A 13,865-nucleotide genomic window follows, 5' to 3' on the forward strand; every position below is an offset into this window, starting at 1 on the left:
TTCAATCAAATTCATATTTCTTGCCAAATGCCATAGACAATACACATAGCTTACTGTGTATATATGGAAAAGCTTGGAAATTGACACTTCCCCTGACTTGGAAATGAAATTTTAAAAAGAACAGAGAACACAAATCCTTATATATCAATTTCTCTAAAAAGTAATACAAAACATCCTGGCTTGGCATATGCTATTGCCTCAACTGTGGCACGTAGTTATTCTTAAATACAATGTCTACAGGAGATAATGAAGCACAAAGATTCAATCTAAGGCTTGATCACATTTCCAAGAATTGTATAAAAGGGCTAAACATCTTAGACTTAAAAGAAGTTTGATATAAAATGGTGCTATATAAATGATTTTAAAAGATCATACTTTTTTGTTTTCCATCAAATCCTGGGCCCACTAAAGCTCAACTTTAAGGGGCTTAGGTTTTTACTAAAGATCTAAAAGAATACCTGATTTTCTTATGTATGGAATTGCAAGTTCTAATATAGGTGTTGGCTCTTTAGGATCAGTATAAGAAAATCTCATGTAGTCTATTTAAAAATGGACATGGCCACTGTCCTTAAAGCAATAAAGTATTACAAGTAAATCAAACTTTTGACCTTGAGCCATTGGGAAAACTGGGATTCAGTTAAGTTACCATTAGCACCTAAAATTCCTCATTCCCTCAGGTGATTCCCAAAGCAGGACAGGGCAGGGTATGGTCCATAGGGTGGTTCTCAATTCCTTGCCTGTAAACAAACAGAAGTTCTTCTAGATGATTAACAGTCTATTTTTTTCCAATATGGTCAAGGAGAAAATGTTTTTCCAGGAAGAGCTTCTTAATGCACAAATTTTCATTCTGTCTTCAGAGTCTGCCATACTTATGACTGAGATGGTATTCAGTATCTTCTCCAAGCAAAGCAATGTTTTGAGTCTTCTTTTTTTTATTCCAGTCAAATTGGAGACCAAGCAAGTGGGGAAATCACATATGATCTTCTAATCTCCAAAAATCCACAAAACGTTCACTCCTGATAAACCAAGATTAACTCTCCTATAAAGGAAAAAAAAATTTATCCCCCCAAAGTAAATGTAATTCCAGCAATCCAACCCTTTCCAGGTGAGTGTCATACTTAATTGGTAATTTTTTGTCTCCACACCTCTGAGTTGTGTCACTACACTGTGTTTACTCAACTGATTCCAAGACAAATAATCACTACTCTGATTTCATAAGAAATAGATTTGCAAGGCTTTGAAAATCAGTTAATAGAAACAGTCACAAAATTAAGTTAAATGCCTCTGATACAAAATGAATTAACTTTATAAAATATTTAACAGGAGGATACTTAAGGTATTACTCATTCTGCAATGACTAATTACAGTAATTCTGAAATGCAGTGGTTTCATTCTGGGCCTCAACATTTTTACAAACCCCTGACATTATTGTGCTAAAGGAGAACATGGAGGTTAACAATTCTTGAATTCATTTAATTTCCCAATTACTGGGACTCCTAGTAATCCTTATTGAACAAGAAGACTAAGTTTACCTTCTGTAACATTCTGGAGTTTTATACATACGATACACGATTCACTGCTCCCTTCAAAATGCCTTTGCCCTGTTCCTGTATCTTGATTCTTTTTTATAATGGCATTTATTAAGCGCTTAGGGCAAGAACTTTATTTTCTATGCAAATACAAGAATTTAGGAGTGCAGTAACAATGAGGAGATGCCACAGTGTGGCCATTTCTTAACCACACAGTCAGTAGTGATGAACTTAATTGAACAAGCCCTAACTTGGCCCTTTTGGGGATGTAAAAAGATTGCAAACACCACTGCATTTACAAGAGAACTGAAGGTGTTGAATGATGAAAATGAAAAGCAGAGTGTGGCATAAATTGTTGGGAAGAATTAATTGGGCATCAAGTGAGTCACTGCTGTATTCTCCATTAAGTGAAGAAAATGGTGGTTTAAACACAAGAAAAGGGAAGGGGAGAGATAAGGATGCTTTCAATATGAGGGCTTATGTTCTTCAAGTAGCAAATGCAGGAACACACATTGTTTTCCTTTACTTACCCAAGCATTCCTGATTCTTTAGTCTTTATGATGAACAGGAACATTAACAGTGTATGAAACATATTATTTCTGCCCTGGATAGGAAACCATACAAAGTAAACAAGGTTAAAATAGGAAGGTTAGGTTTGAGGCTGAACAGTCTATAAATGAATTTGTGGGAAAGGAGTTTAGTTTGAAGCATACTGTTCTGTGAGAAGCGTTGCTATTTAAAGGTTGCCTACTGCAATAAATCACAAATTGTAGTGAGTTATTCAATCAAGCTGATCTGCGTGAATGTATTTCTTTCATGAGTCATTTTGGGTAGAATGCTATGGCCAATTAAGAAACATTCATTTCCTAATAACAGTAGCAAAAAGTAGCCCCAAAGACCAATGATATTGCTGGCTTGTAATGTATTGTGAAATGCATTTTCCTTAAAGGGAGCCCCCAGTTCTAGTAACTTCAAGGAATCTAATTATTGAAGTAGAGACAACTGTAACAATCTCACGATACACAGATGAGCCTTTATACCTTGGGAAGGTTGTAGACGTGTCGCTGGTAGATTAGTTCATAGTGGGGAGGATTGATGCTGCTCTGGTATATGCAGAAAACATTCTCATTTGAAACATCTGCAAAGAATCAAGAAGAAAAAAAAAACAAATTAAAATGTACAGACATTCCAATTGTAAACTCCAAAGCATTTCTTATTAAAGAGGTTCCTTACCTGGCTTATCTGGTGTCTGAACAAAGTGCTGAGATGTGAAAGTTTTTCCATCTGGATATTTAGGGTGAGGAGGTAGCCTGGAATCAAGGTAAGTGCAAAACACATGCACAATTATCTGCAGAGAAACAAGACACTGAAATGTAGAAACCAATTATTGCCACCAAAATGGAAAAGTACCGATCGGTTCCGCCTAGGATTAGAGCAAAGTGATTCTGTACAGGCTTTTCAACTATCTTTTGAAATATAGGATGGAATTCTTCATCTATCGCCTTCTCCATTAAGAATGCAAGACGACTCAGTTGTACTTGAGTAAAAAATAGACGTACTATCTTTTTTAAAAAAATTATATTTGTTAAGTTCTTACTATGTGCCAGACACTGTACTGTGTTTTGGGGTAGAAACAAACTAATCAGGTTGGACACAGTCCCATTTTAATTCCCATTTTACAGATGAGGTAACCGAGGCACAGAAAAACTAAGTGACTTGCCCAAGGTCACACAGCAGACAGCAGACTCCCAAGCCACTTAAGATGTGCAGATCATCTTCCAATTTTTACGACTTCAAATACTGCCATTTTTTACACGGTTTTACAACACCCTGAAAAGAGCTAACTGCATTTTGTCCAGCACTAAAAGATCAACCGAAGTATTTTTTTATCTTAGAATGTGCTTGACTGTCTTTTTCCATGTTTCCTAACAACTATCTCAGGAGGCGGAATGCTGAGCACGCTACCTAAATGACAGGTTCCGGGCTAAGCACTGCTCCCTTCGAAATGCCTTTGCCCTAGTTCCTGAATCTTGATTCTTGAGGGCAAGAATTATTTATTTTCTATGCAAATACAAGAACTGAGGAGCGCAGTAACAATGAGGAGATGCCACAGTGTGGCCGTATCTTATCCACACAGTCAGTAGTGATGAATTTAATTGAACGAGCCCTAACTTGGCCCGCAGAGTACCGCAGAGTCAGTAGGCAGGTCTGTATCCCATTTCCGCCCTTTGAAGTCTCCTCCTCTGTTCCAGCGGAATGAGCTCATGCACCCTCCTTGTGACAGTTCTGTAAGGGATGAAAGGTTTTACATGAAATCACCTGAAAACAAGTTAGCAGGCGTAAGTAGTAGTAGCATTATGAAGCGCTTACTGAGTGCAGAGCACTGTACCAAGCAATGGGAGAGAATATACAGGTAGGAATTAGCCACCGTCCCTGTCCCAGATCTGACATAAATTTCAATGAGGAGACTAAAAGGTGGCTTTCAATAGAAGATTTGGGCTAGTTAAAGACCATTTCTAAAACTTTATTTTCCAAGTTATAATATTTTGTAGGGCAACTCATATCCAATTATTTAAAAAGCTGTACACCTTTCTTGATTAAAGATTCCATTTTCTCCCCAGAAACAATCTGCAAGGGCAAAAGGGACCTGGAGGAGCAGATTTAAGCATTTAAAGACCTGAAAAATGAGCTTACCTTTCATCCTCTCAAACAAGTACTCTTGGTTTGGTGTGAGGTCTAGATACTGCACGATAGTATTCAGTGTTGGAATGAGTGGAGCTTTCACCAAGGCAGCCTGCTTCAAACTGGTAATACTAGCTTCTGTAATAAAGCAAAACTGGTGTAATAAAAACTGGTGACAACTGATTTCGGTAAGCTCACATCATTGGAAACCAAAGACCCGACCACAACTACTGCTAATAAACCATTCTCATGTATAAAAAATACAGATTTTTAAAAATCTGGTAAGGGAAGTTGAAGAATAGCTTTTAAGGGAAACTGGGCTCAATAACATCCATCATTTACAACTACTAGTGTCTTTAGAAGAGTAAAAAAAGAATTAGATGTACACCGTACTGTTTAAAGTTGTAAAATGCTTTTGAAGGAAGAGGCATAAACGTATAAAAGAACAGGCATGGTTTCAGAGTATGTTATTTGTTGAAAGTATGTTAAGATTGATATGCTAATAAACTACTGCTTCATACAATAGCTGTCTCTGCCATGGTGCCTAGCAGTTTTTCAATAAAGATCACTAACTGAAGAAACAGCGTGGCTCACTGGAAAGAGCCCGGGCTTTGGAGTCAGAGGTCAGGGGTTCAAATCCCAGCTCTGCCAATTGTCAGCTGTGTGACTTTGGGCAAGCCACTTAACTTCTCTGGGCCTCAGTGACCTCATCTGTAAAATGGGGATTAAGACTGAGACCCCGGGGGACAACCTGATCACCTTGTAACCTCCCCAGTGCTTAGAACAGTGCTTTGCACACAGTAAGCACTTAATAAATACCATCATTGTTATTATTATTATTACTATTTACTTCTCTCAAGTTCTAAAGACTTAAAATAATGTTCGTGTTTTTAACTAGAAAAGCCTAAAACTAGACACCATTTCTACCTAGAGCTGGCAGTGCAATTCAAAAGAAGGAAATTCATTCACCATCAGGGAATTCTCCTCTATACAGATGCACCCAGGAAAACAAAAAAATAAGCCGTATAAATTTCTCCTTACCGCCTATTTGTAGCTCTGGGCAGCCCATTCTTCTCATCTGTGTACTGACAGAATCAATTTCCTGCACAAGCGGAACTAATATTGTCTCGTTGATCCACTAAGAAAAAGGGAAACACGACGTAAGCACAAATTATCACCATTAAGTAATTCATTTCGACCTCAAACTGTAGAGTTTTCTCCTTTCCCACTGTAAATGTTTGAGATTTTATTTCGTCATCATCATCATCAATAGTATTTATTGAGCACTTACTGTGTATACAGCTAAATGCTTTGGAGAGTACAAAAGAGTTGGCAGACAGGTTCCCTGCCCACAACAAGCTTACAGTGTAGGAGTCATTACCACTGTTTTTTTGCCAGGAATGAGAAGCTCTTTTGAAAGCAGCTCTCAGTTACGAGCCAAGGTCTCACCATTCCCCAAAGAGCAAAGATTGAACTTACGTATCTGAATTTGGCTGTCCACGAGTCCATATGATCGAGGAGTTGTCGATTCATGGTCACTCTCGCCCAAACCTAAGGGAAAAAGCCCCCCACAACATTTAAAAATGTCCATCTATGTAGAAACAGTTAAGAAATCAGTGTAATACGCCCTCAACCTCAAATGTGCCTCAGAAATTTCTTAGATTGGAATTATTTTGTTTATTGTACAACTGCTTAAGTATAAATGTGTACATTACATTAATTAAAAAAAAACTTATCATATGCACAGAACAAGAATAGCTTTTGTGATGGATTAAAGCTAAGCTGAAAGGATTCAGTGCAGAATCCTTTAGTGGGAAACTGAAGTTATCAAAATAATGACTGCTGCAAATTGTGAGTGGCTGTATACCAATCAATCAATGGTATTGATCAATCAATGGTACCATCAATCAATGGTATTTACTGAGCACTTACTATGTGCAGAGCACCGTTCTAAGCGCTTGAGAGAGTACAAGAGAATTAGTTCCCTGTTCCTAGTGAGATTACAGTCTAGGAGGAGACAGTCATTAATATGGAGATAACACAGTAAATAATTTAAAGATATGTACTGTGTAGAAGTCAAAACAGCATAGTCATACAAATTTAAATATAATTGGAAATTTGTTTTAGTTCATCAAGACATGCCAGAAAGTGATTCTACTGGTACCCAATTAAACATGAAATAATGTAGCATAAGGCAATAACATATAGATGGCATGTATTAGATCTAGTGATACCATAATAATACCGTATTTAAATTTTTTTAAATGATCAGAAGTCTTGATTATCATGGAATTCATCTGTGAATGTATCCAATTCCAACCATACTTTGCAAATATTCTCTGCCTCCACAACTTCCTCCATTGATTACTTCTACAGGCTTGTCATGGTTAAAAAGCCTTTGGCTTCTGTTTTGAAGACACCATTCAAGTTTCAATGGGTGTCCTCAAACTGGTGAGGAATCCTGTTTGCCCATGTTTACTTTTTCTTAAAGGTTCAGCATTTACTAATCAATCAATCGTATTTATTGAGCGCTTACTGTGTGCACAGCACTGTACTAAGAGCTTGGGAAGTACAAGTTGGCAACATATACAACATATACTATATGCCAGACACTGTACTAAGTGCTGGCGCAGATACAAGCTAATCAAGTTGGACATAGCCTGTAACCCTTATGGGCCTCACAGTCTTAATCGCCATTTCACAAGTAACTGAGGAGCAGAGAAGTTAAGTAACTTGTCCAGGGTCACACAGCAGAGAAGTGGCAGAGATAGGGTACACACCCAGCTCTCAAACCGCAGGCCTTCTCAACCTTAACCTTTCCAGACTGGGAGAACGCAAGCCTTTTTGGCCAATAATCAAAAAGAATTTGCTCCACCCCTCATGGTAGTGGTTGCCCTTCTGTGCTTTTTTTTTTAAACTCTCAAGTCAACACACTTTTTATAGGTAGTATTTACTTTTCATTTACCTCTTCTGCAGCCTGTTTAGAACTCAAGTCAGCTTCATCCTTGTGAGCAGATGGAGCTTGGGATCTGCAGGCCAGCTGGTACTGAAATTTCTTCAGAGTCTGTGCGTAATCTCCCATGGATCTACTGTAGTTCCAGAACGTTGGACTGCTGGAAGGTGAGTTGGAGTCCGTACCACCTACAATTACCAATTCAATAATAACTTGCTCTGCGTAAAAACTACAGATCCATGAGGTTATACTTCTATATTTATAAAGCAGGTGATCTGAACATTAAACTAGTGAAATCTTCTTCTCTCGAGGTCTTCAAACACAGATTCTTGTCTGTTTGGCATGATTTAAGAGAAGGAAGAGGAATGGACTAACTGACCCTTGAGGATACCTGAATAAGTTGAAATGTAGAGCCATCCTGGAGGTTTCAACAAATATAATTCCTACAGTCATTAGAGTGCTAAACCAAAACAAGGTAGCAAGGGTAGTCACAATTTTTCTGTTATTCAGGAAAAACCCTTGAATGGGACACAGATGATATTTCAGGTTATTCTGGGCTTCTGTCCGGGAAACTTGAACTTATTATGAAAGACCTTCACTCCAAAAATCTGAGCTTCCATAATATAAAATAGTTGTATCACCGATTCGAAGGGAAAAACCCTTGAACGGGACACAGATGATATTTCAGGTTATTCTGGGCTTCTGTCCAGGAAACTTGAACTTATTATAAAAGATTTTCACTCCAAAAATCTGAACTTCCACAATATAAAATAGTTGTATCACTGATTCGAAGGGAAAAAAGGATTAAAAAAAACAGAAATGCAATCTTACTCAGATGAACTCTATGCTGCTTCTCTTCTTCACCTCGAAGGAAGTTGTCCAAAGTCCGGAGGTCGGTCATGTAATCTTCCTTACCAGTTGGGGTGTTATAGACAGTGGGTGAGGACCGGAACCGAGACCTCAATCCACTGCCTTCCAGTGGACCGATACTGGTTGGATAAGGAGAAGAGCCGGGAGGACTATACCCTGACACCTGTAGAATAAAGAAGTGCGCTGTTCAAAAAAATTACCGAATGCTTCCACAAAATAGTTTTCTAAGTATGGTCAAGTCACTAGAGCTAGCTGCTAAGGGAAAAAAAAATGTGATGTGGGCTAAGACTAGTTATTTATTGTTTATTCTTTATCCTGGAAATGCAAGCACAACCCCAACCCCAACTGCAACTCTCCTAGAGATTTTCTATCATTCTATCTATCATGCTCCATCCCTCAGTCCCCTACTCCCTGCTCGAGGGCCCAAACCTGGCTGGGTAACTTTTGGGTCTAGTTTCCAGATTTGGGCTGCTTCAGTTGTCCTGTTTTAAAGCCGGCGAGCTCTGGAAAGCAGTTAGCTCCCTGCTACAGTTTCTCCCTTAATCTTAATCTCTTAAGATTTATTTTGTCCTCTTTGCTGCTCCTCCAATTATTAGCAACAACAGGAGAACAGTTCTTTGAGCTAACACCGAAAACCCCCCACAGTGTACTGTATTAAAAGAAGCACCAACTCCCTTTCAGAGGCACAGTTTTCAGCTACCAAGGTCCTTGGACAATGAGAGGCCTTGTAGGGCAACTGAAATGGTCTTACCTTACTATAACCACTCCCGGGTGAGTAGGTCACTGCGGTGCCATAGGAACTACTGCTACTTGATGGTAGACCTTGCATCTGAGGGCTGTAGCCAGTCATACAAGTTGAAGCGAACTTGGGGCTGGTACTCGGTGAACGAGATGGGCTATAACTCAACACACTCTGTCCCGGGATTGGAGGAGAAGGAGAAGACGGAGGGGCTTTGTTTGCTACCAACTCCCGTGGAGGGGTAGCCTGTACAGCTGAAATGAAAAGAAAAAGCAAAGTATTAGTATACAGCCTGAAGAACACCTTAGTTTTCTACGCCTACCAGCAACAGTGTTGTTTAGGAGTCAAGGGACCCGGGTTCTAATCCCAGTTCTGCCACATATCTGCTGTGCCTCTTCCCCCAACTGTGAAATGTCTGTTTTCCCTCCTATTAAGACTGTGAGCCCCATGTGGGACATGATTATCTTGCATCTACCCCAGCACTTAGTACAGCACATAGTAAACACTTAAATACCACAGTTATAATTACTATAATGGGACACAGATGATATTTCAGGTTATTCTGGGCTTCTGTCCAGGAAACTTGAACTTATTATAAAAGACTTTCACTCCAAAAATCTGAACTTCCATAATATAAAATAGTTGTACCACCGATTCGAAGGGAAAAAAGGAAAAAAAATAATTACTATGCTTGAAACTATAAGACTAGGAAAGGACTGTTCAATCTAGAAAAGTCTAAGCTCTAAATTACAGTTAGAGAAGTTGTTGGTCTAAGAAAGAAAATATCCAACTACAGTATAAGACTAATCAGTAAGTATACTGATTACAATAAGTATACAGTATAAGACTAATCAATATGATCAGGAAAGGGCTACCGTGGAATGGGATCTTTGACCCTGGAGTTTTCTAATACTCTAATCTATCTTAGACGTACAGCTCCCTGAGGCAAATGGCTAGACCTTCTTGAGTTCTACTTCAGTTCTGTTACTATGCTTCTTATTACTACCATTCTTTTCATACAAAAACTTACCTCCTGTTTTCAAACCCAAAAGCATTTGCTGTCCAGGACTCATCACCAGACTTGTCTGTGCCACAGTATATTTGAAATACTTCCAGAAATCAAACAAGGCATTCAGGCTGAAAAGTACTGCAAACACAAGTTCTAGAGTAGAACATCAATTAAAAAAAATTAATAAAAAATTCTGAATTTGCACTTTCAGAGTTAGAATCATAAGACAAATGCCATCATTATTATTATAAGACTGAAAATCATTTTTCCCAACCACACACTTCTTTTAAAACATTTAATAACTGACATGTATTACACATAGAGATAGACTATTTCCTTTTGGAGTAACTGTGTAAATACCAGTTCACATTGGTCCTGAAAAATACACATTAACTCTGGATCTGTGTTTGAGAGGGAGGTAGATGAGAGGATCATCATTATCATCATCAATCGTATTTATTGAGCACTTACTATGTGCAGAGCACTGTACTAAGCGCTTGGGAAGTACAAATTGCCAACATATAGAGACAGTCCCTACCCAACAGTGGGCTCACAGCCTAAAAGGGGGAGACAGAGAACAAAACCAAACATACTAACAAAATAAAATAAATAGAATAGCTATGTACAAGTAAAATAAATAAATAAATAAATAAATAGAGTAATAGGATAAAAGACAGAGTCAGGTAACTGGCAAAAAAAAAAAAAAAAAAAAAACACCAGGGCAGCAGGAGGGAAGTAAAGGAAGGAAGAAACGGGAGTAAGTGGTGAGAGGGGAACAGACTGATCAAACAGAAAGAAGCAAAGAGGATGGGAAAACACAATCGTATGAATACTGTGAGGGGTATCAGCTATTCTACTTTGTTATTCACATGACTAACTCAAAAGCAAATACACCATTAAAAATGCATGCATTAACGAATTTTTATAATTACATACCATTCAGAGAGCAATAGTTTGAAATGACAGCCAGATCAAATTCTGCTATAAATTCAAAAAAATTACTCACCGATATACCAGAGTGGCCAGTATGTAATGTTGTAGTATGAACTTATCAATTTCCCAGTCCTGAAAATAAAGACAAAATGCACGGTGAGGTATTTTCAAAAGCAATATTACGGGGGTGGGGGCTGAGGGAGGTGGGAGGGGATGACAGATGTGACGGTAGAAGGGACATGACAAAATCAACCAGGGGAGTTTAGGAGTTGTCAGACAGTTTTGAGGATTTGGGAGAGGTAGGAGGGTCGGTCATCCTAAAATTATTTTTGACCATTCTCTTCCCAGCTTTTCTCCTGCCCCTCAAGAAAAACTGAAGGATCAATTGGAGGATGACGAGAATAAAGGAACGTACATTTCCGTATAGACCATGCCTGCCATGGACACGTTGAGGAGCCCCCAGGCTAAAACCACTTTTCGAGCTTCTGTCTCTTTCCTCATCTTGATGGTTCTGTCGATGAGTGAGGTACTCGGACTCTGTTCACCCTGCATCTACTCAGAGACAAATGCACAAGAATTAAGGAGAAAATCACTACCACAAAACTCAGGCATAGGGTTGGTCTACATCAATCTTCATCAAAATGATTTATTAATGAATTAGATCCCTGTATCCTACACGCACACAATAATAATAATAATAATTCATTAAGTGCTTATTATGTGCACTCTCCCCCTTTTAGACTGTGAGCCCACTGTTGGGTAGGGACTGTCTCTATATGTTGCCAATTTGTACTTCCCAAGCGCTTAGTACAGTGCTCTGCACACAGTAAGCGCTCAATAAATATGATTGATGATGATGATGTGCAGCGCTCAATAAATACGATTGAATGAATATGAATCAATCAATCGTATTTATTGAGCGCATACTGTGTGCAGAGCACTGTACTAAGCGCTTCGGAAGTACAAGTTGGCAACATATAGAGACAGTCAATCAATCAATTAATCAATCGCATTTATTGAGTGCTTACTGTGTGCAGAGCACTGTACTAAGCGCTTCGGAAGTACAAGTTGGCAACATATAGAGACAGTCAATCAATCAATTAATCAATCGTATTTATTGAGCGCTTACTGTGTGCAGAGCACTGTACTAAGCGCTTCGGAAGTACAAGTTGGCAACATATAGACAATCAATCAATTAATCAATCGTATTTATTGAGCGCTTACTGTGTGCAGAGCACTGTACTAATCAATCAATCATATTTATTGAGCGCTTCCTATGTGCAGAGCACTGTACTAAGCGCCTGGGAAGTACAAATTGGCAACATCTAGAGACAGTCCCTACCCAACATTGGGCTCACAGTCTAAAAGGGGGAGACAGGGAACCAAACCAAACATACTAGCAAAATAAAATAAATAGAATAGATATGTACAAGTAAAATAAATATTTACTTATGGATGGGGAGCAGGGAGGAGAAAGGGGGCAGTTGGCGGGATTTGAACCCATGACCTCTGACTCCAAAGACAGGGCTCTTTCCACTGAGCCACAGTGCCTCTCTACAACATTCATAAAATAGAAGCTGGTTTGCTCACTTTGCAAGGCTCAGTGTCCTTATCTGTATCATGGGGATTAAGCACCGGCTCTATTCCGGCCCCTAGGCGCTCAATAAATACGATTTATTGATTGATTGATTGATTGGGGGGTTTGGGGGGGGGTTTGAGGGGTTCTCAGCCTTGGAGGAAAAAGGCCAGATCCAGGCCCAAACTGGGGAAACTCACCCTGCCACCATGGAAACCAAAGTAGGGCCAAGGCCCAGGCCAAAGCCGGAAGTCTCGCGTCTTCTCGCGAGAGTTCGCCCGGCCCGGCCCGCGAACTTGGAAAGTTGGAGAGCGCTGGTTGCCCGCGGCGCATGCGCACACCCCCTTCAATCAATCAATCAATAATCGTATTTATTGAGCGCTTACTGTGTCAGAGCACCGTACTAAGCGCTTGGGAAGTACAAGTTGGCAACAGTCCCTACCCAACAGCGGGCTCACAGTCTAGAAGGGGGAGACGGAGAACAAAACCAAACATACTAACAAAATAAAATAAATAGAATAGATATGTACAAGTAAGATAAATAGAGTAATAAATATGTAAAAAAAAATCACAGTCTAGAATTAAAGCTAAATGCATATCATTAACAAAATATATACCTGTATATATGTATGTATGTATTTATTTATTTATTTATTTTACCTGTACATATCTATTCTATTCTATTTTGTTAGTATGTTTGGTTTTGTTCTCTGTCTCCCCCTTTTAGACTGTGAGCCCACTGTTGGGTAGGGACTGTCTCTAGATGTTGCCAACTTGGACTTCCCAAGTGCTTAGTACAGTGCTCTGCACACAGTAAGCGCTCAATAAATACGATTGATTGATTGATGGAAAATGAATAGAATAGTAAATACGTACAAGTAAAATAAATAGAGTAATAAGTATGTGCAAACATATATACAGGTGCTGTGGGGAAGGGAAGGAGGTAAGATGGGGGGGAATGGAGAGGGGGACGAGGGGGCCTCGCCAAGATTTATGTCAGAAGAAATGGCGCCTCATTCCTTCATTCTTTCAATCGTATTTATTGAGCGCTTACTCTGTGCAGAGCACTGTACTAAGCGCTTGGGAAGTCCAAGTTGGCAACATAGAGAGACGGTCCCTCCTCAAAAACGGGCTCACCGTCTAGAAGAGGGGAGACAGACAACAACTGTCTGTTGGGTAGGGTCCGCCTCTAGACGTTGCCAACTTGTTGGCATTTGTTAAGCACTTGCTCTGTGCAAAGCACTGTTCTAAGCACTGGGGTCGATACAAAGTGATCAGGTTGTCCCATGTGGGGCTCACAATCTTAATCCCCATTTTACAGATGAGGTAACTGAGGCTCAGAGAAGTTAAGTAACTTGCCCAAGGTCACACAGCAGACATGTGGTAGAGTCAGGATTCGAACCCATGACCTCTGCCTCCAAAGCCCGTGCTCTTTCCACTGAGCCACGCTGCTTCATCCCAAGTGCTTAGTACAGTGCTCTGCACACCATAAGTGCTCAATAAATATGATTGAATGAATGAATGAATGAATGAACATAATGTGAGCCCGCTGCTGGGTAGGGACTGTCTCCAGA

At 39.5% G+C, this 13,865-nt stretch overlaps 2 protein-coding genes across 2 annotated transcripts in view; both read right to left on the reverse strand.

Annotated features, from left to right (window-relative positions):
- Positions 1-534, reverse strand: part of LOC119932862 (low affinity vacuolar monovalent cation/H(+) antiporter-like) — a 28,266-nt gene extending 27,732 nt beyond the window's left edge. The window contains exon 1 of the mRNA XM_038751985.1: positions 459-534. Coding sequence (XP_038607913.1) covers positions 459-534 — 76 coding nt within the window. The remainder of the gene's footprint in view (positions 1-458) is intronic.
- On the reverse strand, positions 78-12,513 carry TMEM209 (transmembrane protein 209). Its single transcript, XM_038753135.1, has 15 exons — positions 12,492-12,513; positions 11,131-11,267; positions 10,789-10,847; positions 9,804-9,935; positions 8,786-9,027; positions 7,996-8,197; positions 7,177-7,352; positions 5,691-5,762; positions 5,253-5,349; positions 4,224-4,349; positions 3,718-3,815; positions 2,763-2,877; positions 2,570-2,667; positions 2,060-2,133; positions 78-1,039 (listed from the first exon to the last, which is right to left on the reverse strand). Exons 2-15 carry the CDS (start codon positions 11,265-11,267, stop codon positions 985-987), a joined length of 1,683 nt encoding a protein of 560 aa, XP_038609063.1. The 5' UTR covers positions 12,492-12,513; the 3' UTR covers positions 78-984.
- Between the last annotated feature and the right edge of the window lie 1,352 nt (positions 12,514-13,865).

Source organism: Tachyglossus aculeatus, chromosome 10 (assembly GCF_015852505.1).
Source record: "Tachyglossus aculeatus isolate mTacAcu1 chromosome 10, mTacAcu1.pri, whole genome shotgun sequence".
In the NCBI taxonomy this organism is placed as follows: Eukaryota; Metazoa; Chordata; class Mammalia; order Monotremata; family Tachyglossidae; genus Tachyglossus; species Tachyglossus aculeatus.

Bases quoted from the DNA above. Each gene is read 5' to 3' on its own strand.
- TMEM209 (XM_038753135.1), bottom strand. From the start codon at position 11,267: ATGCAGGGTGAACAGAGTCCGAGTACCTCACTCATCGACAGAACCATC. The intron at 9,936-10,788 runs GTGAGTAATTTT...GTTCTACTCTAG, and splicing joins CTGGCCACTCTGGTATATCG to AACTTGTGTTTGCAGTACTT. The intron at 4,350-5,252 runs GTAAGGAGAAAT...GCTTTATTACAG, and splicing joins CCCAGAGCTACAAATAGGCG to AAGCTAGTATTACCAGTTTG.